Below are 26,707 nucleotides of genomic sequence, written 5' to 3'. Positions count from 1 at the left end.
TGAATCATTACTTACATCCATGCTGATTTCAACAATGTCTTTACCACTTTACAATCTCACTAAATATACTGAATGATTCTCTTCTCTACAGCTTCTCCAACAATTGTTGTCAGCCTTTCTTCCTGGAGAAAGGTGAAATCTGAGTATTGTATTAATTTGTATTTCTATAATAGCCAGAGATGATGAACACTGTCTGTGAATTTATTGGCTATTTCTACTTTTTTATTCTTAGAAGTGCCTATTATTTAAGTTGCCCATTTTTTATTAGGTCTTTCATTTTAGGAATTTAACTTTTTATGTTCCTTACAAATCCTACACCTTAGGTCTCTGTCTGAATAATAGCAGTTAATATTTTCCCATTTGGTAAGATATCATTTCACTCTGTTGGTTGTTTACACTGCTGTGCAGAAATTTTTTAATTTGAAATAATCCATTTCTTAATTCCAACTTTTATTGCTTGTTCAAGTGGGATTCTGTTTAGAAAGTCCCTGACAAACACGCCTTCAACAGTTCTACCTGTTTTATTTTCCAACAGATTGTTTCCATTTTAACAATTAGCTTTAGTTTTTTTATCCATTTTGATTTTATTTCAGTACGTGATAAGAACTATAGGTCTACATTTAATCTTGTGCATATGAATAACCAATTTTCCCCTATTTGTCCTACAGTGCTCTTTTTCTTCCATGTATATTTTGGCATCTTTATCAATGATCAGGTAACTGAGTTGCTTCTGCATCCTTTATTGTGTAATACTGATACACACTGGCTTTTTTTGGAGTGGATAGTCCATTGCTTGCCATTGTTTATTGTTTCTCTCATTTCTTTTGTTGCTTCCTTTTTTTTCTTTTTTTGCCAATACCACATTGCTTTATAACTATAGCTTTGTAGTATAATTGAAGTCAGGAATTGTGATCACAGATCTTGTTCCCCAGAATCATTTTTGCTATCCTGGTTTCACATGAGTTATGGATGTTAGGACAGGTTTTTTTGTTGTTGTTGTTTTGTTTTGTTTTGTTTTGTTTTGTTTGTTTTGTTCTCTGAGCAATGGTATTTGCATTTTGAAGGCAACTGCATTACATCTATAGATAAATTACATGAATACGGCAATGTGGTCAATATTGCGTCTGCCAACCCAGCAACAGGGACTAACATTGTATTTCCTGATGTCTTCTTTGACCTCTTTTTTGAAGGTACTACAGTTTGGTTAATGGAAGTCCTTCTCTTCTATGGTAACATTAATTGTTAAGTATTTTAATGTTTCTTATACACAGCATTGTACTCTTAATTTCACTTTTAATGAGTTCATAATTTGTGTACATGAATTCTAATGACTTTTCTGGCTTGATTTTGTATCCTGTTATACTACTCAATTTGGTTATGAATTCTAGGAGTATTTTGGTGAAATTCTTTGGGTCTTCTAAGTATCATTCCGTGTCGTCTGCAAATAATAATTTGACCTCTTTCTTATATATACTACTCTTATTTCTTTCTCCTTCTTGATTTCCTTGGATAACATTTGGAGAATTATGTTGGAAGAGTGATGATAATATGCATCCTTCGCCTCCTGATTTTATCAGAAAAACTTTGTTTGATATGATATTGGCTATTGGTGTTTATGAAAACATGCAAGGGGAATTTATTAGGTAGACTTATAAGATCAGAGGCAGGATAGTCCACAATGGACAACTGAATAATGGATGGTCTCCCACAGAACTAGGGATAAATTCTATATATAGGATGGTAATGGGCTCTTCTATATCCTGACCCATCTGGATTACTCCATATATTTTTTGTGCTTATATTCTCATAGTTGAGAGTTCACACTGAGAAAATAATCTTATATGCATGGCTTTATTTTCAGTCTTTGTTTATGGATCAGTATATCCCTTACTTAAAGCTGGGCTCCAATAAAAGGTTTGTGAACTTGATACTAAAAAATTCACCATAAAGACCAATTTAAAGGTGCATAAATTACTCAGGGTTCTCTCTATTTTAAAGTGGACATATAATAACCACTGTGCAAATCTACGAATAGAATATGCCAGAATCTTCTCTTTGTCCCATCGTGTATGTGACTCTATCCGTATTTCTTTCTCCACCCTGATTCAGTTTAAATCAGCATCTGACATCTCTTTGCCCCATAGTTTTCCCACCTAAATAGAAGCTCATTGTCATATGCATCCAGCCCACAAAAAGACAAAGAATATACGCAAAGGGCACACCTCAGGTCTGAAATGTAACCTTTGTTTCTAGAACTGTCTCATGCCACAGCACTGGGAGAAAGACTGGGACAGTGCGTGTTCTGGAGGAGGAATTGTATAGCAACAACCACTGACTCAGTGAGCTGCTCGTATGGGTGCCTCTCAAATGTGGCTGGTATGATATTAAGTAAGAGGTTGAATGTAAGAATTTTCTGCTGACCATGAGACTGAAGATAGGAATCATGATGATACAGGCCACTCCTATCTGTTTCCACTTATTATATAGGTCATTACAATTACGAATACATTCACACATCCTGAATAAGGTAATAGAGCTATGAAATGTGATCTCCAAAGGATACATTCTTAATGTTTTACTTATGTGAGTATTTGACTCTTGTTTATATTTTTAGGCACTGTTTCTTCACAAAAGTCATTGTTCACATCACACTAGTTTTTTTTTAAATACCTAAATTTTTCACAATAAAGAAAAGGTTGATTTAGAGTCAAAATTCCTAGTCACAATGTCCACTAAACCACTTCCAACTGTGATCTAGAGTAGACCAAAGACATCTGTGAGCATCAGACCCATCGTCTACAACATGAGGGTGATGATTCCCTCCACTGCTGCCCTTCCAGTTCTTCCTGAGGAGCACGGAGACTGATGGAGGGGCAGTGCACCAAGCACTGCTGCTCCGAGCAAGTGCGACCCTGTGAACGTCTGTGCCTTGATGTCTGGGGTAGATTTTCTGATTTGTGCCTGCGAGAGACCTTGAACCTTGCAGGTGATTCCAGCAGCCTCCCATACCCTGAGAAATATAGAATTTCTGCCTCAGAAGTAAAATTTCCCAACACTGAGATTTTAATGTGAAAGATAACTATTTGGTACAACATGGACCTAATAATAAACTTCTTCATCTGATGCTCGCCTGAACTAAGCAAGAAATGTACCAGCTGTGCTAGAATATAGAAAAATTCCTCATCAGCTCTTGTAATCAAATCTTAGGAGTCAGACAAGACATTTTCAGAATTCTTTCAGGGAGGATGCAATTCTATGGGAGCAGTGTGAAGAGAGGTACAAAGTGAAGCCCAGTGAAACCTGGAGCTTAAGGAAGTGCTGGGACATAGAAACCCAGCCCTGCTGCTGAGGGCTTCTGTCAGCTTTAACCAGCATACACTCTGATTATGTTCACTGCAAGCTGACCCTGAACCAACCATCACAACCTGCTTAGGGAAAGTTTACATTAAGCTAATTCAACTGCAATGAACAATGTTCCTTTTGGAAAATTTATTTTCAAATTTCACTCGGAAAATGAACATCTCCCTAATGAATTAGAAATATTTATTTTGAAGTATGCATACTTTGGTGAATCCCAAGGTTTGCATTTCAAATGTCACATGTAAAATTTTAACATCATTATACTCTCTTTTTGTTTTCACTTCATTTGAAACATAAACCTTTAAACATTGTATATAAAGCTGCTGTCTGTTATTTTTCATGTATTGATATGTCAACATACCTGATGCCCTACTTCATTTACAGTAGTTAGAGGATTTTGTCCATAATTTGTCCATAATCAGCTGGCTCCAAGGCAGGTTGGAAGATGCAGAGGAGCAACAGTTCGTGGTGGCAGAAGGCAGAAAAGTGCCTGAAAGGAAAAGCCAGCCTCTTTCCCTCCCTTCTGGTGTATGCAGGCGAGGCGTCTAGGGCTGGTGTAACAGTAACACCACCACTGCAGCAATAGACAATGAACCGGTCACACACTCTAGATTCAGCTGACTCTGAAAAGCCCTTCCCTTGTTCTCATGAGGCTTTGAGGGCACGCCCAGACACAAACAATAACAGCTTTTGCTGAGCAAAAACTATCAATGAAATTGTTTCTTTGCCACCTTTAACTTGTAATGTTTTCATGTCTTTTTGAACATTATTTGTCTCCATAAAAAGTATTAAAGACTTGTTTCTGGAAATGGAAACATTTTAGTTGTATTTTGAGGCTTTTCAAATGAATGTTAAGTGATCTAGTTTATTCTATTCCTTGGACTACTTCAACTAGTGATACAACACATGACAAAATGAATGCATCTCAAGATGTCTAAAGAGCATTATAAATAACAAAGAACTTCTTTACTTATTTAGAAGGATTTCTCATTCAATAAGAGAACTGCTTTTGCAAAAAGAAGAAATAAATTAAAAACATCAAAAGCAAACTAGATCAACTCTTTTACATAAGTAGAACTCTGGTGATTGACAATCAAGCAAATTGATACTGGGGTGAGAGGGTGCAACATGAGTGTATGAGACAGACCATAAGTCAGTGATTTAAAAAGGCTCAACAGCTATGGATGTAACTCAGCAGTACAAATGCCTACCTGGCAAGCGTGAGGTCATGAGTTCAATATCTAGTACTCCCAAAGCATAGATATATAGATATACATACCTATATATCTATATATCTATATATCTATATAGCCATATATCTATATCTATATCATCTATATCTGTATCTATATCTACATCTGCATGTATTTGTGGCTGCACATGTAGCTCAGTGGCTCAGAAGCTCAGAACTTGCCTAAAGTGAGAGGTTGTTGTAATTAATAAATAGAAGAGCTCAGCATCTCAAAATAAATGAGCAATGAAGCAATTATGATGAATTTCACAATAGGTACATATGAAGTTAAGATTGGCAAAATAGTACACATTATAGTTATTTTAGAAAACACTGAAATTGTTCTTTGGTTAAGAGTTAAGATTTAAGTAGTTTTTTTAAATCATCAATATTACCTGCTTTCTCTAGAGGAAAATAATATATTGTATATTAGAAATCAAGTTATTATTTGATTTAGCCACAAAAAATTTCTTTCAAATTATCATTGCTCTCCTGTCATGATATATTTCACAGTCTAAAAGTCAATATGAGAATATCATGAGGAAGAAATAAAATTGGCATTATTTAATACTTCTCAGAAATTTTCACATTCTGATTTAACATTTTTTGTTTAAAAAAAAACAAAAAGAAAGTATACATAATTATTAAAAATAGTAGGATATTAACACTAGTTAATATATTGCACATTGTTAACTAAGAAGTAGGTTACAAGATTTAGGCATAAAAAATGATCAAGCAAACAGTGAAAGCACAAACTGTTTTAAAAATTTACATTAAATATACTACTGATTTAACATTTTTTAATAACACATAATTTAAGCCTCCTCCTACATAGACGAGCCTGTAACCCCCATCAGTTTTGTAATGCCTCATCTTGGAGAAAACTGTCATAGCTACTGTAGAAGCTTTAATTTTCCATTTTTTTCTTTCCGAATCCCCACCTTCTGTTTAAGTTACCACACTCAGTTTCTCCTCTGACCTTGCCCTTTTTCCTCTTCCCAGAAGTGCTCATGCATTTTTCACATCCATTCCTCCAAATTTACTAATGTACAGCCATTGTAGATTACAGGATTCACCAAAGTATTCTCATAGGTAGGTGTATTGTAGTAATCTACAGGACAAATAGTATTCATACAGCAATTCAGCTTTTACATCCTGAATTACCATCCCTTCATACAACCTCCTACTAAAAAACTGTGTGTCCTTTGGGGGCTGGATTAAGAATATGTTGCTGGGAATCTTTTTCATACGCATTCTTAAATTTAAATTTCCTGAAAATATTTTAAAATCTTCTTTAAGATTTTATACCACACTGAGTTCTCCACTTGAGCAATTGTCTGATTGTCTCCTTAACAGACGTTTGCTCTCCCAGCAAATAAAAACAAAATTGTTTTCTGTAACAACAGCAATAATACACTTGGTATAAATTTATGTAACATTTTAAAACAAGGCACAGCCAACTGTAAAAACAGAAATATTTTTCATGTTTAATGAAATGTATTTCACGAAATGAGAAAGGTGCATCAAAGCATCAGGAGACTTAAAATAAGCAGGATGCTTGCTTGTTCTATGCCTTTCCTTAAAAATTAGCGAGACTTTGAGTAAATCATTAAATTTTCTGAGCTTCAGGATATGGTCAGTGCACTGCATACGTATCGGTCCCTACTAAATGTAGTTTTTGAAGAAAGTATACCTGAACATTATAAGGAAAGAAGACGAATGCATAGGGATTGCAGCTGCCGAATGCGCTGGTGTGATTGTTCCTCAGGCCCAATATGTGTGCAGCACTGGCATGTGAAGGAGGTGATGTTTCCTGCCCAGTGCAGGATGGAAAGACAAGAGTAGAGCAGACACAACTCATTTGCTTCCAAAAAATGAAAGAAGAGAAAGAAAAGAAACACATCCCTAGAATGGTACAATAATATTCCAACATTTATTTGGTAATTTGAAGAAATTTTTAGTTTTCCCTAATAAAAAAATTTCATGATGACAATGAGAAAAAACCTAGATGAAGGTTTTCTAAACTTATTCTTAAATAGGAAAAATGATGGCAAGAATTAAAAAATGTATCTGATAAGAAAAATCACTATTCATAAAAATTGGGAAAAATAGAGAAGACATTCAACTGCTATCACAGTAAGAAAAAATGGGAAAAGATACTCCCTCCTCTTTTATTAAAATAGACTCCATTCTTCCTGTTTCACAGCATTATACATTGCATGCTTTATTTACACTTTTGGTTTCTAACACAAAGGAAACAATGTGATACTTACACACATGATAGATGTGATCATTCTATATATCCAAATTGCATGAACAAACAATAAACTTAAAAAGACTCCATGGCATATAATCAAATGCATATATTATTTAAATTACTGAACAAAACTTTCTTTTGCTCAAGGATTTCCTCAGTGCCAGTTTCACATCTTTGTTCCTCAAGCTATAGACTAAGGGGTTCATCATGGGAACCACGTTGGTGTAAAAGACAGAAGAGATTTTCCCCTGATCCATAGATCCTGTGGAGGATGGCTTCAGATACATGAATGCACCTGACCCATAGAACAGAGCAACAGCGATTATGTGGGAGCTGCAGGTGCTGAGGGCCTTGGACCTGCCCTCGGCAGAGCTGATATGGAAGACACTGTGGAGGATGAAACCATAAGAGATGAAGATGGTGACACTGGGCACAATGATGTTGATCCCCACCACAATGAGAACTTCCAACTCATTGATGTAGGTGCTGGTGCAGGAGAGCTGCATCACAGGGAGGATGTCACAGAAATAGTGATTGATGGTGTTTGCATCACAGAACGTCAGCCTCAGCATGCATCCCGTGTGGGCCATGGCACCAGAAAATGCCATCAGGTAGGAGCCAAGCATAAGGCTGAGACACACTCTGGGGGACATGGCCATGTTATACAGAAGTGGATTACAGATGGCCACATAGCGGTCATAGGCCATTACCATCAACACATAGCACTCAGAAATAACAAAAAAGCTGTAAAAATAGAGCTGGGTCATGCACCCCATATAGGAAATAACATTCTTCTCTAATGTGAAGTTCATGAGCATTTTGGGTGTAAACACAGAAGCATAACAGAGATCAATGAAGGACAAGTTGAGGAGGAAAAAGTACATAGGAGTGTGAAGATGTGAGTCCAGCCTGATTAGAGTTACCAGTCCCAAATTTCCGAGAGCAGTGGTCACATACATTAGTAAAAACAGGAAGAACAGTGGGAGCTGGAGATCTGGCCGGTTTGTCAATCCCATCAGAATGAAATCAGTCACAAAAGAGACATTTTCCAGAGCCATTCTTTTGTAGCAGAATCTGTGGACACAGGCAATTGGGGTCACATTAAAGGACAGACAACTTTGTTTCTCCTGCATTATTTCTTCCCACTAGAATAGAATATACCAGCAAAGTCTAAGTCTACCCAAACTAGGAACTTGGAATTCATATTTATCATGACCAGATTCTCACAGAAGCATCCACTTACCAGTGTTTCTAAGCTACAAAAAAATTGAATTTTATCACTCAGTGACAAAGTAAAGTTCAAAGTAAAGATGCTGTATCCAAACAGGACTGCTAAAAATGAAGGGTTTATAAAAAAGACTGCAGGAGAACATTAGTCTTCTCTTCTTTTCATACTGTCTTCTCTCAGCTGTCCACTCTCTCACCCTTAAACTGCAAGCAGAAGTCTTAGCAACCAGGTCCTGGTCTCTAAGGCAGGTTAGACTCCCTTAGAGTGTAAAATGAAGAATCAAGTCTAAGCAGAAGTGAGGAACCAGAGTCCAGGAGAGGTGAGTCACTAATCAAGTTCTAAAATTAAAGCCCTAAATCTCTCAGAGCAGAGAGAGTTCTGTCCTTGAATACTGAACACACTGCCCAATACCATGTGCATACTGTCAACTCTGCAAAGTTTCTGAGCAGTTTCTGCTCCTTCTCTGAACAAATTCCTCTACTAACTCTACTTGAGTCTCAGAAATGCTCACAATGGGAAGAAAACCACACTAACTTAGATCCCTGAGCTGCCTTCTAAAAGGAAGACATTAATAATCACAGAAATTACAAACTCACCCTCCTTAGACCTGAAAAATTGGTTTTTCTTTATCCTTGTTTCCTTGTTCCACAGGTCTGAAATGAAAATTTTGGACTTTTAGAATTTGGTTCCTTAGACACTGAGAAGAGGCAGCGTAGACTGAATTTCCATATTGGCCTGGAAGTTTTTGATAACTATGGATCATGTTTCCTGATTCTGACTGTGAGTCCTTTCATAGCACCGAGAAAATCAGTCTTCAATATTGTCATATTTGCATTTAAAATGATGCAAATGATTCAATGTGGAATCAGTGACATAATCTGTTCGGTAACAAACAGGAGAAGAGCTTGCCAGGTTTCTTCCCTGAGAACAGATTCAACCTTTTAAAAAGGAAATAAAGGAATTATATTTATGCCCTGGACTGTGAGCTGCCTTTAGTTCCCGAGGGACTCATGAAGGTGTTTAAATTTTTCTTTACCCTTGGGCTTACAGGATCCACAAGGCAGGGCCAAAAAATGTTTCCTTCTCGCTGTCTTCTGGTATCCAGTGGGAAATACACTGCATTGTTTCTTTCCTCCCTCATTCTAAATGAGTTTCTTACCGGCCTTGCCCCCTGGTTCTTAGTTTCTTTATCTGAAAGTTTACAAGAATTGTAATACCTCCATTTGGTTTCTTTTTATGGAATATCTTCTTTTTAAAATCCCTTTCTCCAGTGTAAGTTTTTGTTTATGTGTGGGGGTGAGAGAGATTGAACCTCTGGTATTCTCAGTGAGTTACAACCCAAGCCCTTTTCATTCATTAGCTAGTTGATTGATTAATTATTTTTTTTTTAAAATTTTGAAGCAAGAACTTGCTATATCACTAAGTGGCACAGAATAGGCTCAAATTTTTTATCCTTCCTCCTGAGATCTGAGAGTGCGGAGATTATGAGCATGTACAGCCGTACTCAATTCTTCCTTGTTAAATGATTAATTCTGAACAAGTACTAGAAATCTGTCCTTGACTATACAGCTGGAAATAAATCTATCTTAACGTTTCTTATGAATCAACATGTATAGTTGTGTGATCTATTTAGATTCTTATCAAAAGTTGAAATTTTGCCATTTGAAAATTAATATTTACATTTTAATTCAAATAATCTCTCTCCTCTAAAATGAAGTTTATCTTACACAATAATAGAATAAACTTTAAAAATTCCTCCAAGAAATACACCAAATGAAAGCCTTAAATGAACATTTAAAATCAAATTATGATCTTTTATATTCACTCATCTAATTCTTAAGCTTGCAGAAAAACATCCTACTTATTCCATAATCTTTTTGTTTTAACTATGAAAAATATTTGCATTCTTTTTTTCTTTTCTTCTATTCTTATTTTATTAGTATATTTGCAGCCTAACGATCACATTTTTCTTAGGTAGTTTGTGCGTGTACATAACCCATTTTTTCTTTTTCATGCTTTCTCCTGCTTCACCCATCTTCCGTTCACCTCTAGACTCCTCATCTGCAAAAATCTCTATCTCAGCTTCCTATTAGCTGTACTTTAGTTGGCTCTTTGTCCAAGGAGGCAATTATTTCAAGCAGTGCTTCTATGAAAAAAGAATGTTGAAAGACTGTTCCTCTTTCTATTACACTTTTCCTGGCCCTGGGAGATCACAAATAATGAAATAGGACCTTGAAGGCATTCTTACACTACCCCCCTTTCACTTTCATGTCTTAAACTATGGGATTTTAAAACCACAGAAATAGGATGTAAAGAACTCATGAACATAAAGTGTGAAATAAAAAAAAAAGAAGCAATGCATAGAGGCAAACTGAGTGCTGTCAGACTCTGAGAGCCATATGGATGGAGCAGGAATTTCAAATAGAATGAAACTAAAACTCAAAAATAAACATTTGAATCTAATCATTTATTTTCCACAGGAATGTCAGGATAATTCGTGGACAAACAATTGTCTTTTCAAGAAAAGCATGCTGGAATAACACTGTATCCATGTGCATAAAGTGATCTGGGCACTTAATTTACAATACAAAATTAACTCAAAATAAATCATACATTTACATGGAAGAAATAACCTGATAAAACTATTAGAATAAAAAATGAGTGTAAAAATGTTTGATCTTGAGATAAAATAATTTCTTAGATATTATATTTTAAGGACAGAGAAGAAAAAGACAAATTGAATTTGATCAAATTAAATTTTTGAGATTGAATCAATTGTCATTGAGTGAAGGAAAGAATGAGTCACAGAAGAAAACAGTTTCCAAATCATATAGAATCAGAATTAGTATCACAAGTTCATTAATATATTCTTTAAATGTAAAATTTCAAAAATACAAGTCTTTTAAAATAAGCACAATATTGGAAAACACACATGTTTCTCATAAGAAAATATACAAGGCACTGAAATAGATGCTTAATAATATCCTTAATAATGAATGAAGTATAAATCAATCAACCATAGAAACCACCTCAGACTCATTAGCACGGTTTCAATAAAAATTATAACGAATGCCAAATGTTAGAGAAGGTGTGAAAACTTGGAATTTTCTTAAATTGTGGATGAGAGGGATTTGTGGTTGCAGCCACTTTTAGAATATGTATTTTCTGAGAAGACCATTATCACAGTTAAAATTGGAGCTGATGGGTGACCACCATGGTGTCATATGTCTGTTCAATGTCAGAGAATGTAAGACACCAAGTGTGAATGCCAATGTCTGCTATGGAGCTTGGGTTCCTGTAATACATCAAAATGAGTTCATCCATTGTAAAATGCTTGTTACTCTGATTGAAAATGTTGGTAACAGAGAAGTCTCTACATGTGTACAGGGAGGATGTTATATGGGAAATCTGTGCACCATCTCATCAAATTCACTGTAGGTCTAAAACAGCTCTAAAATACAGTGTAAAAAGAAAAATGTCTTCAAATCACTCATCATTACAGAAATGAAAATTTGAAACATGAAGAACTAACACTATGATCCTTTTAAGAGCATTAACTGCATTTGTTTTTTCTGAGGCAATTTTATTGAAAGACATACATGAAGAGACTGATGGGGCGAGTTGTGGGAGGGTCCTGAAGCTGAGCTCCTGTCTCTTTCTAGTGGAATCATGGTGCAGCCCACTGCTCACACAAGTTTCAACCAGGAAGCCCCACTAAGCTCCAGTGTCCACAGTGTTCTTTCCATTAGCACGTATTTGCAGTACCCAGTGATCTCATTCATGGTGGGGAGTTCGTGCATGTGTAATACACATCATGGTTCTCTGTACTTCTCCTTTCTCTTTCTTCATTTCCGTCTCTCTCTATCTCTAATTCTCCTTCCTGTTTGCAAAAGACCTATCTCCCTGTTTCCTGTTGTCTATCTTTAAATTTGCTCTTTAAATAATTTACATTATGTGTTTCTTATATAAGAGAAAACGTGTACGATTTATTTCCCTTAATATTATGGTTTCAAGGTGCATTTTTTAAAAAATTTATTCTTCTGCATGAGGGCAATCCTCTACTGTATATATAAAATACATCTTCATTAAGCAGTCGTCTGTTAGTGGACATATAGAATACCTCCAAGATTAGGTTACTGACAGACATGCTGTCATAAACTTGGGTACACATGTATAACTAATCTGAATTTTTTTGGAAATGATGACTAGAATAGGAATCCAGGTCAAACTGAACTTCCATTTATAGGATTTTTCTGAGACTTTATGTACCTTATCACATTTACAAGTTATTTAAAGTTTTGAAGTTAACTTTACAGAAAATAAAAGAATGGGCTTAATTTTAAAGGATTTTAACTTTTAAAACATGGAACACAATTTTCGTTTTGAGATACTTCAAATGAAAGACAATGATATGATTTAATACAGGTTTGGTCAGTTCAAGTGTTAATGAAACATATGAGGTGCATAGACAATCTCTGCAATGCCTTCAAAGGATACCAGGTGACAAAAAATATTATCTTATTTAAACATGCTTTTATTACACAGGGAAATTGATTATAACAAAGGAGTTGCAAATGAAGTTGAAGCAAATCTTTCAAATTCAACTATAGATTGTTAAAACTTGTGGAGAAATGACAAATATGTGGGTATTGCAGCCATCGATAGGGAATGAATGGTTATCTCAAGCCTTTAATGAAAATTTGAGCATATCTATGCATATAAAGCATACAATCCAGCAAATCACTGATGTTAAATTTTTCAGCACGCAAACACTGGGTTGACAGGTTTTGTTTTTAAAGGAAAAGGACTATATCTTATTACAATTATCTTACAAATTATGTAAATTTTCACATTGTGCATTAGCGTAGGAATTGTTGAATAGTCATTGACTCTAGATTCAAGGGAATATTATCCATCAACCTACTCTTTAAAATAAGTTATTACAATTTATTTCTTTACCCAATGGACTTCACCAGTTCTCACTGCTCTCTCAGCTGAAATATCAGGTTTTCATTCATTATTACAAAAGGTAACAGTATATGAAAATCAACCAAAACAAGAGAGATTTAGTTGTTCCCAAGTCCTCCTGCCCGCCTGGTTAAACTTTCTTTAAAATCAAAAGGCCTAAGCCTGTGTTGCTTCCAGAGAAATCTGTAACTTTTATGTTTCCATGGCCTTTCGCAAAAAAGAAAAGAAAAATTTAGGCCTTATTTTCCAACTATTTGACTTTTTAAATTTCTTCTTTCAACTAGAATTTTAATTGACATTCACTATTTTATTTCTTAAAATTATCATTTCTCTTTCTGATTTCCCACAAATATGGCCATGTTCATTCCTCAGCACAATATTAATGCACAATTCTGTGTCAAATGAGTGTCCACACTTTATGAATAATGAAGGATAATTAGAGCACTCTACAGAGCAAGACAGGGGACAGTCTAAAATGCTTTTTAATTTTCACTGATCATTCTTCAAACAGAAGTCTCTTATTAGCTAACAGTTTGTTTCTTTAGTACCTGGTCTGTCACTATCATTCAATCCCAAGCTCCACTGTAGTCAATTAAAAGACTCTGGAAACTAATTCTCCTACTCAAGAAAATTCTGTTGTGAACTTGTGCTAAGCACCTCCAATCTATACCAGCAACACAAAAATGACATCAAATGTCCACCTGAGCAAAACTTTAACCCAAGAACTCTTAGAAAAGTCCTGTATATTTTTTTATTTTCTTCTTTCTGTTTCTTCTTTTCTTTTCTTTTCATTCTTTCTCCCTTCTTTCTTTTCTTTCTTTCCTCTCTGTCCATTTTTTCTCTTCTTTCCCTTCATTTTCAATTTGAATTCTTTCCTCAAAAACAATAAAAGACTGTGCATGATGAAATACAATGACACTAAGCTAACATTTTTTTTTTGTCAGTTTGTGATGAAACCTGAGTACTACATGCTCACTCTGTTCTCTATTCTGTCTTACACTGAGCAAGAATATGTATCTTTCAAGGGCTGGCAGTTTACAAGAAAATCTTTCCAAAAAGTCTACCATACATAAATTATATCACAGCACTAAACACTCTGCATTATACGCTTTAGTCAGCTGTATTCGTAGTATCTTGTGAAGCACAACTAATGTTCATTACATTATCAATTTATATCTAATGCATAGAAGAGCCAGTGAAACTATGAAAGATCAATAATTTAAAATTGTGTAGTGGACCAAGGATTTAGGTCCATGGCTCAAGTGCCTGCCTGGTAAGTGCAAGGTTGTCAGCTTGACCCCAAGAACAAAAAAAAAAAAAAAAAAAAAGAAAGAAAGAAAATGAAATCCCATAATTACATAAAGAAGGAAAAAAATCTATAGCTAGTTGTGAGTCTTCTGCTATCAGTTCTGGTTCTCTTTCTGGATTGCATTATCAACCTCATTCCCTTTGTCATTTTCATTTCATGTTACCATAACAGGAATAATAATGAAAGGTATAAATAATAAGGAAACATAATTATAAAAAGGTTTAGCATAAAAGCATTGCTCCCCAAACTTAAATAAAATATGATGATAAAGTTTTGAAGAGATACATTTTATATTAACTTAGAATTTATCTGTGCTGTAAGCACATGCACAGACAAAGTATGGTTCTGATCAAAAATCTCTTCTGCCCAAACATTTTCTCACAGCAACTCTCACATCTTTGTTCCTCAAGCTATAGATTACAGGGTTCATCATAGGAACCACGTTGGTGTAAAAGACAGAGGAGATTTTTCCCTGATTCATAGACCCAGTAGAGGACGGCTTCAGATACATAAATGCACATGATCCAAAAAACAGAGAAACTGCAATTATGTGAGAACCACAGGTGCTGAAAGCTTTCGACCTGCCCTCCATGGAGCGTATTTTTAATATACTAGAGAGGATGAACACATAAGACAAAAAGATGGTGATGCTGGGCAAAATGATGTTAATACCCCCCACAATGAATATCACCAACTCATTGACATAGGTGCTGGTGCAGGAGAGCTCAAGCAAAGGGAGGATGTCACAGAAATAGTGGTTGATGGTGTTTGCGTCACAGAATGTCAGCCTCAGCATGCATCCCGTGTGGGCCATGGCACCAGAAAATGCCATCAGGTAGGAGCCAAGCATAAGGCTGAGACACACTCTGGGGGACATGGCAGTGTTATAGAGAAGTGGGTTACAGATGGCCGCATAGCGATCATAAGCCATTGACGTCAGCATATAGATTTCAGAAATAATGAAAAAACAATAAAAGTAGAACTGGGTCATACACCCTCTATAGGAGATAACATTTTTCGGTGATAAGTAGTTCATTAGCATTTTGGGTGTAAACACAGAAGAATAATGAAGGTCAATGAAGGACAAGTTAAGGAGGAAAAAGTACATGGGAGTGTGAAGATGTGAATTCAACCCAATCAGAGTTATTAAGCCTAAATTTCCTAACACAGTGACCATGTACATTACTAGAAACAGGAAGAACAGTGGGAGCTGGAGGTCTGGTTGGTCTGTTAACCCCATCAGAACGAATTCAGTTACATAAGAGCCATTTTCAGGGGCCATTCTTCTCTGTAGAATCTATGGACACAGGAAAGTAGAATTACACTCACCACACAAGTGCTCTTACAATCCCTTCTTTCATAAATGTGAGGCACAAGCCAGAAATGTCAGACATAACCAGCCTAAAGCCACAGAGCTTGACTCTAAAGTTATCTGGTGCTGAGTGACATTGTCATCGCCTAATTGAAGTCTTAAAATCTAAATATGGTAAACTTTTATAGTTTACCATATTTATATAAAAACAATATAAACCTGCACCTTCAATTTAGCCAATAGAGCCAGGGCCAGTGCTACCATATTAAAACAAAGCTGCTATACAAAAAATGAAAAACACAAGGCTGGACAGCATTTACTGGACAGCATTATTATTGTCTTCATTGTTTGGATATTTCTTCCACTAGTAAAATTGGAGGCAGAAGTCTTTCACCTTGGCATTAAATTTTAATGCACATTACTCTCTGGTGTTTTGGAAGCATGGAAACTGTTCTTATCTAAACACAGCAACCAGACTGTAGGAACCAATGCTTCAGTGACTGTCCCATAGCACAGGAAATCTCATGTCCAGAAGAGAGATCTATCCACACAAAGCATACTACAGATTAAAACACTGTGCCGTCTCTGTCCAACATTGCTAAAAATATTATCTATTGCTTTTTCTAAGGTGTTCTTTTACTAGTTTTACTTGAGTTTTAGAATAGAAGACAATGTGGGAGAAATTACCTATATCAGATTCCTGGACTTCAGCTCAAAATGTGAGACCTATGGTAAGTAATTTAAGCAAGAGACAAAAAGAGAAATAATGTAAGATCTCACATGTATGTGTAAATCTACAACAGTACATTCACATAATCATACAGTAGGATGTTGATTGTTATTAGCCAGTGTGAAATTTAGGCTATTTTGGCCAAAGTTACTACATTCGATTATGTAACCTAATTCAGATTTGGAGAGCTAATACATAACATGATATTAAGAGTTAACAGTAATGGTTGTTATACTCACTCTGTGATAACGAAAAAGATTTTCATAATTTCTACTCTTGGAGCTAGGGATTTAGCTCAGTATAAGTGAGTTTGATTCCCAGAACCAAAAAACAATTTTTAAAAATTTTCTCCTTTATATATATGTGTGTATAACACACTTAAATGGTAACTATGTAAAGACCAATATATTACCTACTCTCACTTTTCAAAGTATTTTACAATGCACATGCCACAATAATAACTGGAATATTTCATATATACATTTTGCATATTTTAAATATCTCAGTAAATGTGTTCAATAATTTGGAAGACATTAATACAAAGTGATTTCCAAACTTACCATTCTTGAGAGAGGAAACCTTAGTGATTGCTTATCATATTTTACTCAAAACTTCTAAAGGACAATATAGGATTTTTGCCATTGATTCTAATAAGATACAACACAAGCTGAATTTCTTATATTTCCTTCTGAAGTAGCAGTCATAATTTATAAAGATAATGTTATCTCCTCTGAAGCATCAGATTTGGAGAAAAATAAATATCCCTTCTTCCTACAATTGTCACTAGATGAAATATCAGAAGATTTAACATGATTATAAAGACATAATGAGCTTGTGTATGAACAAGAAAATAGCTTCTCCAGTCTCTTCCTAGGACACAGCTTCTAGATATAAAAAAGGAAATGAGGGGATTGTGTTTGCTTCTTACGCACAACCTTTATTAATTCCATAGATACTCAATATTTCACTCAGGCTTTCCTTTCTCTACAGGGACTGTGCATCTCCCACAGCAGAGAAAAAATTAAATTCTCATCTCCCCATCAGCATCACCTCAAAAGGAAATTCATCATTTTAGTTCATTGTTCCTTGTTCTCATGTCTTTGATAGTGATCTTCCATGCAGTGTACACATAGGCTTGCTTATTCTTTTATGTGAAGTTGTGAAGAACTGCAATAGTGTTCACCTTAGGTTTTGATTCTTCAGGGGAAGTTTTTTTTTTAATGTGTTGCATCCATACTAAAGTTGTGACCTTTATACACTTAGTGGAAATGTCTGCCAAGTGACCTGCTGAGATCTTAAGTGGAACACTTCAGTGGTGTAGTTAGAAATTTGTAAATTTCTCATAGCCAATCTGGAAATACAGAGATAGAAGTTCTGTGTTGGAATCATGCACCCCATTTTCAAATTACAATATCTTGGACAAGTAGCAACATGTCTGTGCCACAGATTGCCATTTGTATGATAGGGATTGTTGTGACTGTTACATGAAAAGATAAAGAAATAATAAAAATAAATGCATACATATGTAAAATAATGAATATCAATTTGAGTACAGATGCTCTTACAAATTGAAAATATCCTAAAATTAAAATACATTAAATACTGCTCTGCTATGAAACAACATAGTCCGGGCGGGTTCACCTTAACTGTTATCAGATTGCTTATATTAGCTTAAAGCATCACAGTAGTATCACACCAAAGAAAAGTTCCAAATTTGAGAATCAAAATGCAGTTCCCTAGAATGAGACCAAAAACTCACTACCCAAGAACGGGTGGACATTCAGGAATCACAGTGCATCACTTACACACTTTGCTGTTTTCACACTATTATGCAGTGAGAGCCATCTAAGCTGTACCATTGACCTGGAGACGATCTGCAATTATGTTCTCATCCTTTCTGGCTCACCTTCTGTCAAATTACTCTTTCAAATTTTAATTACTGAGTCTGACTCAACTATATACTTTAAAGCCTTGCATCTTTTTGTGGAAGTAATGTATAGATTCATGAATACAGAGTAGTATCAATTATGATCCCATGAAGGAAAATTTTGATAAATGTTTTGCTTTTTCCTTTCAGTCTCTCTTCTGTCACTTTGAAAATCCTGTGAGTTCCTGAGTGCTGAGAACCAAGAGAAATAATTTTTAAGGTATTTCAAAGGGAGAAAGAACATAAAGATTCGAAGACACCAAGAAGTGTGTGATCTTCCCCACACAGTGAGAAAAGAAGACATGGTTTTCCATATTATAATTCCTTCATGGCTAGAAGGTGATATGGCAAAAAGAAAATAAATCACAGCTGTGGTGCAAAGGAAGAAACAAGATAACTTTCTCAGTGTATGAGAAGACTGCTCACATAAGACTGCTCATATGTGGAAGAACTGATTCCACTGCAGTTATAAAGAAATTTATAATGCCACAGAATGTCAAGGCTGCCTCAGTCCATTTCTTGTTGGAAAAACCAAATCGTACAGGTGAGGTGATTTTTTCTGTGGGAGAGAAGAGTGATTTTTAAGAAATAGAAATCTAGTGTTTCTCTCTTCTGGAGCTTTAGTTATCCACAGAAAGAAACCAGCACCTGGCCAGGGCCTTCATGAAGCATAATGTAGTGCTATTTGACATCTCAAGGCAGAAAAGATAAAAGAGTCTGAGAGCAAATGAAAAAATGGCAAAGAGACAAGAATGAAGCAAGAGAGGGACAAATGTGTCCCCTTACAAGGACCCCACTCCCGCATTAGCTGCTTGGATCAGTTCTTACACGTACTAACTCTTCGGGCCTTTCAAAGACAAATTCCTCTATGAGTTTGTGGAAGACAGAAAACCATAGGAAAGTCAACATTATTTCTTTTTATTAACAATGAACAACTGAAAAGTTGAAATTCTATAAAGCAGTACCTTTTAGAACAGTACCAAAACAATGAAATTTTAGGTGGTTTGGAGCCGTTGAAGCTGAATATCCTTGCAGGGCTGTCACATGGCCTGGCATGTCTGAACTGAGAACAAGGAGATACCTCAGGGGGCAAGATAGGCCACAGCTGATGCCACCAGGAGACTTTCTGCTGGGCTAGTTCTCCTTAATGAGCATCATCTGCTGCTTGGAGGGTCCCTGAACCCCTCCCAAAGTCCTGCTCAGGTTTCCTGTGTTTTTCACTCTGACCCCTTCCTTGTTTGAATCCTAAATAAATATGGGCCTCCCAGACACACAGTCTCAGCCACCAGAGTTAAACACTCTACCAAGTGTTTCGTTCCTCATGGAGCCCTAAAGAACGTACCTCTTGTCTCATTTGTCTGGGCCTTCTCTGTGCACTTGTTTGGGAGATTGGGGATCTAGGTACAGATGGGAATATAGGTATAAATCCATAATGTAGTACATGCAAGATATGTATGACATGAAACAATGACACTACTTAAATATATTAAACACTATAATCTATTATTGTTTTGAAATTCTGTATCATCGTTTTCATTCTTTTTTGTTTTTAAAATAAAAATAATCTCAAAATAAGAAAGATTTGGGGCTGGGGATTTAGCTCAGCGGCATAAGTGCCTGCCTTGAAAGCAGGCAGTCGTGAGTTCGATCCCTGGTACCAATAAAAATGAAAAAAAAAAAAAAAAAAGGAAGATTTACTCACAGAAGAGGGATTCCAGAACTGCATCAAGAAACTTCCAAGAATGATGCCACAGTTGTGTTTGCACTACGGGGGAAGTATTTTCAGGGAGATTAATGGCCATACCTTCTTTTATGGAGTACATTTTCTGATGTAAACCTTAATTTGTTGTACCACACCTCCTAGAGATTGAAAAACACCTAATTTTCATAGGTTAAAAGTTTCAATCTTGTCAAGGTGTCTATTACTGTTTTCTTTTCTTTAACCTCAGGCTTACCAGACAGGAACTACGCTGCTGGGCTGTAACCAGGCCCGTCATCTTTAAACTGATCCATAAAATTATATTAAATTCCAAGCAAGGCATTTTATAGGAGAAAAGTGACTCTCAAATTTGTATCAATAGCCAAAGGATCAGTGATATTCAGAGTAATTTTCCAAAATAAGAAAATCAGTAACAACAGTGTTTTAAAACTTAGTATAATGATATAATTCTCAGGACTATGCAAGGTTGGTTAACGCTCAGAGAGGTCAATAGAACAGTATGTAGAATTCAGCAACAGCATATGTTTTGGATTTTGATAAAGCTACAAGTCATTTAGGCTACAATTCTCAACAAAAAAAAATCAATCTGATTTAGCAGGGTAAAAAACTGAAATACAATACTATATTACATACAATTTTACATAATCATGAACAACTTTACATTTTAAACATTCATTAGAAATAAATTTAAATTTTAAAATAGGTGAAAACTAAAAATAATATGCATATATACTTTAATGACTCTGGAATTCAAAAACTGCTCAACATGTAAAAATCAAATAATGTCATATATTTTAGGGCTTGGACACCAAAATTTGATCCTAATTACAGAATGAATAATTAATAGGAAAAGAGAAGGAAGAGACCGTATTGGAAATTGCTATGGATGCCCAGAATACTTTCTAAAATTCAGGTGCAGGTGAACATGTCAAGAGACCATGAAGTAAACCATAAATGTAAAAGTCATTAGAGTTTCTGTTGAAGTCCCTGAAAGTTACAAAGTGGACCTGGCGACCGTGCAGAATAGCATGTACACCCCAGGTTCTGGTGTCTATCAAGACACTGAGCAACCCAGGTGTTTGTGTAGATGCCTGACTGGGAGGAAGAGGACCTCTCTCGAAGGAGTCTCGTGGCTCACCAGACTAGAGTGAAAGATAAGATCTCTAGAAAGCAAGCATGGAGTTCCCTTGTTGGCTATGATAAGGATGCCAACACTATTATTTCTGAATATCATGGCTTAGGTCCCTTGAACAAGCAGAAAGAATAAGAAAAACTTTCAAATGCCCCCATGGGAGCACATGGCAGCATAGAATGCAGCTGAGCGTGGATGACATCAGCCTCTGGGGACTGTGCTGCAGTCTCTCAGGTGTACTTGCCACTGGGGTATCAGTGATGTGCCTGAAATGCTGTCCTAGCATCTGAAGATCAGTAAGGTTAGCACGGCCCTCCCAGCTCCAGGATGACCAATAGTGTGGTCACAGTGAGATTCATGGGGATTTTGTGGCTCCACAATACATATGAGCTTTTGTCAAATATTCTTCATGATGATCACGTAGCTTCATAGACTGGAAGGTGAACTTGTGATTGATTCCAGAAGTTTCTGATTTATTTTGAGGCACCTCAAAATGAGTGATAAGGTTCAGTTACGTTAGTTTGATATTCCTGAGACATGTGAGAACCTGAAGAAAGACTTTTGCTACTAGAGACACTTTGAACAATTATCTATGGATTTTTAATTTACCCAGAGACAAATATGATTTCAGACAAGAGAAATGGCATAAAAACCAATTTAGTCATTGAAGGGTGGGATTCAAGGATTGAATGAAATTTAGACCAGTTGGATTAAGATGATGGAAATACTTTTGAGATTAGTATTTCTTTACTTCTTTCCCTTTAGCCATGTATTTCCTTTTTATTTATTTTTATTTTTTATTTAAAATGAAAAATAGAAAAAACAAAACAGTGTAAGGGTACAAGTAATAGAAAACTACAAAAAAAACAGTAAGAAATCACCAATTAATAGATTACACATTATCATTTTAGAGAGAGTTGCTCAAGTCACAGGATCAAAGCATACAAAGTGGACATTCAAACAATGAGACTACAAACAGTGTGTTCAATGATCCAACCAAAAATATTAATATGGTCATCTATTTAACACCCCTAAATACACTTGCAGTTGTATCCTTTAGAGCACCATTTTTCCCTCTATTATTTACAACAAAATTTACTCATTTTGGATTTTATTTCTCCATAGTTCTTCTTACTATTTTTTGGAAGAGAATAAAGTCAAATATGGCAAAACAAAGCTGTCAGTCAAAACCAAGGATAGACATAACACATGATGTAAAAACAGAGTATAAGGTTATCAACAATGGTTACCATAATGCCTCTTGCTTCCTTAAAAAGAATTGTCTATCTCATTAGGTATTATAAAGTTGAACAAAACAGTAGAGAACAAGACCAATAAAACCTAAACCTTGTAAACATTACAGGACTTCAAAAGAAGATAATAGTCAACCCAGAATGGGCATCATAGTAAATCTTATTGCTTCAAAGTAGTTGCATATACCCTCAAACTTGATACTATCATACAGAACGGAACAGAGTCTAATCAGTCAAAACAAGATAGTGGGAGTATTACAGGACTTCAAATCAAGTTAATAGGAAATCAAAAAAGTTACTATAATATATCCTGCTAATTTTTCAAAATTTTCCCCTTAGTTTAAAAAATCATAAAAAATAATTAAATAAAATTTTTAATGAATAAGGGAGAGATTGAGATAAAAGAGCACATAACAACATTACAATGCAGCTCAAATCCTGACTGTTTCAGCAACTTAGTGCTTCACCACCAAATAACGTGACTTAACAGTAGTTACCATAGTGTCTTTTTCCTTGAAATACTTGAATATAGCTTCATATTCTATAGCATCAAACATATCAAGTCAGTGTAAAACAATTCAAGTGGATGAAAGCATTGTAGGGTATTTAGAACCAGAAAACAGAAAATGAAAAATGGTTTCTGTATTATCTCTTTGCCTATAACAATTTTTGTTTATACTATCACATATAATAAAATCCAGCAAGATACATAATGATAAAACCAATGGAGACAGAAGAGCCATAGTTTGGTGGGGCTTCAAAACAAGATGATAGTAAATGAGCACTAGCTACTATGATGACTTGTTTTCTTCAAAATAGCTGTTCATTTCATCACAGGCCATAATATCAAGCAGCCCACAATAAATCCATTCCAATTAGTAAGTTAAAACTTTGTAAGGCTTCAAGGCCACATAATGGGGAATCATGATTACCACATACTTTTATATATTTGAATCATTTCTTATATTAGGGAAATTATTCGGTATTCCAAAATGCAAGATCAATTTATTTCACTTATGAGTATGGTCTCAAGCTGCACACATTTATTGATAAATATCTCAATGTGATGCTTCTTTATAGCTGAGTAGTATTCCATTGTATAGAAATACCATAACTTTTTTATCCAATCCTCAGTTGATGGACTCTTGGTTTGTTCCCAAGATCTGGTGATTACAAATTGTGCTGCTATAAACATAGGTGCACATATATCTCTGTGGTATGATGCTTTCAGTTCTTCTGGGAATATGCCTAGAAGTGGAATAGCTGGAACAAATGGGACTTCTAATCCCAGGTTTTTGAGAAATCTCCAGACTGACCTCCACCAAGGTTGTACCAGTCTACACTTCCACCAACATTGTAGGCGAGTTCCTTTTTCCCCACAGCCTCTCCAGCATTTGTTGTCGGTTTTCTTGATCCTGGCCATTCTTTCAGGAGTGAGATGGAATCTCAGTGTGGTTTTAATTTGCATTTCTCTAATGACCAATGATGCTGAACATTTTCTCATGTGTTTATTTGCCTTTTGTATTTCTTCATCTGAGAAGTGCGTATTCATCTCAGATGCCCATTTTTGGATTGGATCTTTGAATTTGGGGGGTCTGAGTTTTTTTATTCTTTATATATTTTAGACAAAAGTCCCTTGTCTGAGGGGGAGTTCACTAAGATCTTTTCCCAGTTTGTGGGTTTTCTTTTCACTATGCTGAAGATTTCTTTTGACATGCAGAAACTTTTTTAGTAAGAGATGGTCCCAGTTATTGATTCTGGGAAGTATTTCCCGTGCAGTTTGAGTCCTGTTCATGAATTCTCTACACACCTCTGTGTCTTCAAGGTTTCTACCCAATTTGTCCTCTAATGGATTTAGGGTTTCTCTTTTAATATTCAGATCTCTGATCCATTTAGATTTTAGTTTAGTACATGTTGATAGGCATGGGTCTAGTTTTAGTTTTCGGCAAATGGAGAGCCAGTTATTCCAACACCATTTATTAAAGAGACTGTCGTTCTTCCAGTGAACCTGATTGGCTCCTTTATCAAAGATAAGGTGGTTGAGTGTATTTGTAGTTTTGATTGTATCTGCTAATTTATTCCATTGATCTTCAGCTCTGTTTTGATTCCAGTGCCATGTTGATTTTACTACTGTTGCTTTGTAGTATAACTTCAAGTCAGGGATTGTGATGCCTCCTGTCTTGTCTTTGCTGCTTAGAATTGCCTTTGCTATTCCAGGTCTCTTCTGCTTCCAGATGAATTTTAAGATTGATTTCTCTAGATCTATAAGGTATGTTGATGATATTTTTATTGGGATTGCATTGAATCTGTATAACAGTTTTGGGATAATGGCAATTTTTCACACTGTTTGTTCTTCCTATCCATGAGCAAGGGATGTCTTTCCATTTTCTGAGATCATCTTCAATTTCTTTTTTCAGTGTATTATAATTTTCCCTATATAGGTCTTTCACTTCTTTTGTAAGAGTAATTCCTAAATATTTCATTTTTTTTGCTTGCTAGTGTGAAGAGTGTGAAGAGTGTGGCTTCTCTTATTTCTCTCTCTGTGTTTTTGTTGTTAGTGTATAGTAATGCTATTGATTTCTGAGTATTTATTTTGTATCCAGCTGCATTACTGAATTTATTTATCGTATCTAAGAGTCTTTCAATGTAGTTTAGGGGTCTTCTATGTAGAATATCATGTCATCTGCAAACAATGATAATTTAGCTTCTTCTTTTCCTATCTTTACCCGTTTTATTTCTTTCTCTTGTCTAATTGCTCTGGCTAGTACTTCCAGCACTATATTAAAAGGAGTGGTGATAAAGGACATCCTTGTCTTGTGCTTGATTTTAAAGTAAAGGCTTTCAATTTTGGGCCATTTAGTATGATACTGAATGTTGGTTTGTCATAGATGGCCTTTATGAGGCCTTGAGTTAAAAACCATCTATTCCAATTTTTTGTAAAATTCTCATCATGAATGAATGTTGGACTTTATTGAAGGCTTTTTCTGCATCTATAGAAATGATCATGTGATTCTTACTTTTGGCTTTATTGATATGGTGGATTACATTTATTGATTTACTTATGTTGAATCAACCCTGCATGCCTTGGATTAATCTCATTTGGTCATGGTGTATTATCTTCTTGATGAATTGCTGCATCCTATTTGTCAATATTTCATTGAGAATTTTTGCATCTGTGTTCATTAGGGAGATTGGTCTATAGTTCACTTTTTAGTTGGATCTTTCTCAGGTTTTGGTACTAAGATAATATTTGCTTCCAGGAATGACTTAGGAAGGATTACTTCCCTTTCAATTTCATTGAGTAGTTTGAGGAGTGTCAGCATTAGGTCTTCTTTGTATTTCTTGTAGAATTCTGCAGTGAATCCGTCTGGGCCTTGGCTCTTCTTTGTAAGTAAGGACTTAATTACATTTTGAATTTCATTAATAGAGATTGGGTTATTCAGCAGGTTTACATCCTCTTGTTCTAACTTTGGTACTTCATATGTTTCTAGGAATCTATTTCTTCTGTGTTATCAAATCTTTGAGAATAGAGGTTTTCAAAATAGGTGTTGATGATCTTCTGTATTTCTGTAGAGTCTGTAGTGATTTCACCTTTTTCATTTCTTATTGCATGAATTTGAGCTTTTTCTTCCCTTTTTTTAAATAAGGTTGACTAGGGGCTTATCGATTTTCCTTATTCTTTCAAAGAACCAATTCTTTAATTTGTTGCCTCTTTGGATTGTTTTCTTAGTTTCTATTGCATTGATCTCTGCTCTGATTTTTATAATTTCCTCTCTTATTTTGGTTTTGGGCTTGACTTGCTCTTCTTTTTCTAGCTTTTTGAGGTGTAGCATCATGTTATTTATTTGTATTCGTTCTCTTGATGTGTGAACTCAGTGCAATGAATTTTCTTCTGAGGACGGCTTTCATTGCATCCCACAGATTCCCATTAGTTGTATCTGTATTTTTATTTTCTTGTAGGTATTGTTTAATTTATTCTTTAATTTCCTCTGTAACCCACTGGTTACTCAAGAGCGTGTTATTCAGTTTCCATGTGTTTTTGGGATTTTTGCATTATCTTTTATCATTAATTTCTAATTGCAAAGCGCTATGATCCAATAACATGCAAGGGATAATTTCAACTCTTTTGCATTTGTTTGAATGTGTTCTCTGAGCGATTATATGGTCTGTTTTAGAGAATGACCCATGTCTAGCTGAGAAGAATGTGTATTCTGATGTTGTTGGGTGGAACATTCTGTATATGTCTATTAAGACCATTTGTTCACATGTGTGATTCAGTT

At 35.4% G+C, this 26,707-nt stretch overlaps 2 protein-coding genes across 2 annotated transcripts; both read right to left on the bottom strand.

The window, feature by feature from the left end:
- Window positions 1-6,961: 6,961 nt before the first annotated feature.
- On the bottom strand, window positions 6,962-7,906 carry LOC100732762 (olfactory receptor 8B8-like). The gene has a single exon (XM_063256834.1). It carries the CDS (start codon window positions 7,904-7,906, stop codon window positions 6,962-6,964), a length of 945 nt encoding a protein of 314 aa, XP_063112904.1.
- Window positions 7,907-14,702: 6,796 nt separating this feature from the next.
- On the bottom strand, window positions 14,703-25,610 carry LOC101788085 (olfactory receptor 8B3-like). Its single transcript, XM_013155441.3, has 2 exons — window positions 25,599-25,610; window positions 14,703-15,641 (listed from the first exon to the last, which is right to left on the bottom strand). Exons 1-2 carry the CDS (start codon window positions 25,608-25,610, stop codon window positions 14,703-14,705), a joined length of 951 nt encoding a protein of 316 aa, XP_013010895.2.
- Between the last annotated feature and the right edge of the window lie 1,097 nt (window positions 25,611-26,707).

The sequence above is a fragment of the Cavia porcellus genome, unplaced genomic scaffold (genome assembly GCF_034190915.1).
Source record: "Cavia porcellus strain 051 isolate PalLab524CR breed Dunkin Hartley unplaced genomic scaffold, mCavPor4.1 scaffold_9, whole genome shotgun sequence".
NCBI lineage: Eukaryota > Metazoa > Chordata > Mammalia > Rodentia > Caviidae > Cavia > Cavia porcellus.
Note: the sequence above shows the minus strand (reverse complement) of the source record. Positions and strands in the feature narration are given on the sequence as shown.

Excerpts from the sequence above, each read along its gene's own strand:
- LOC100732762 (XM_063256834.1), bottom strand. The coding sequence starts at position 7,906 with ATGGCTCTGGAAAATGTCTCTTTTGTGACTGATTTCATTCTGATGGGA.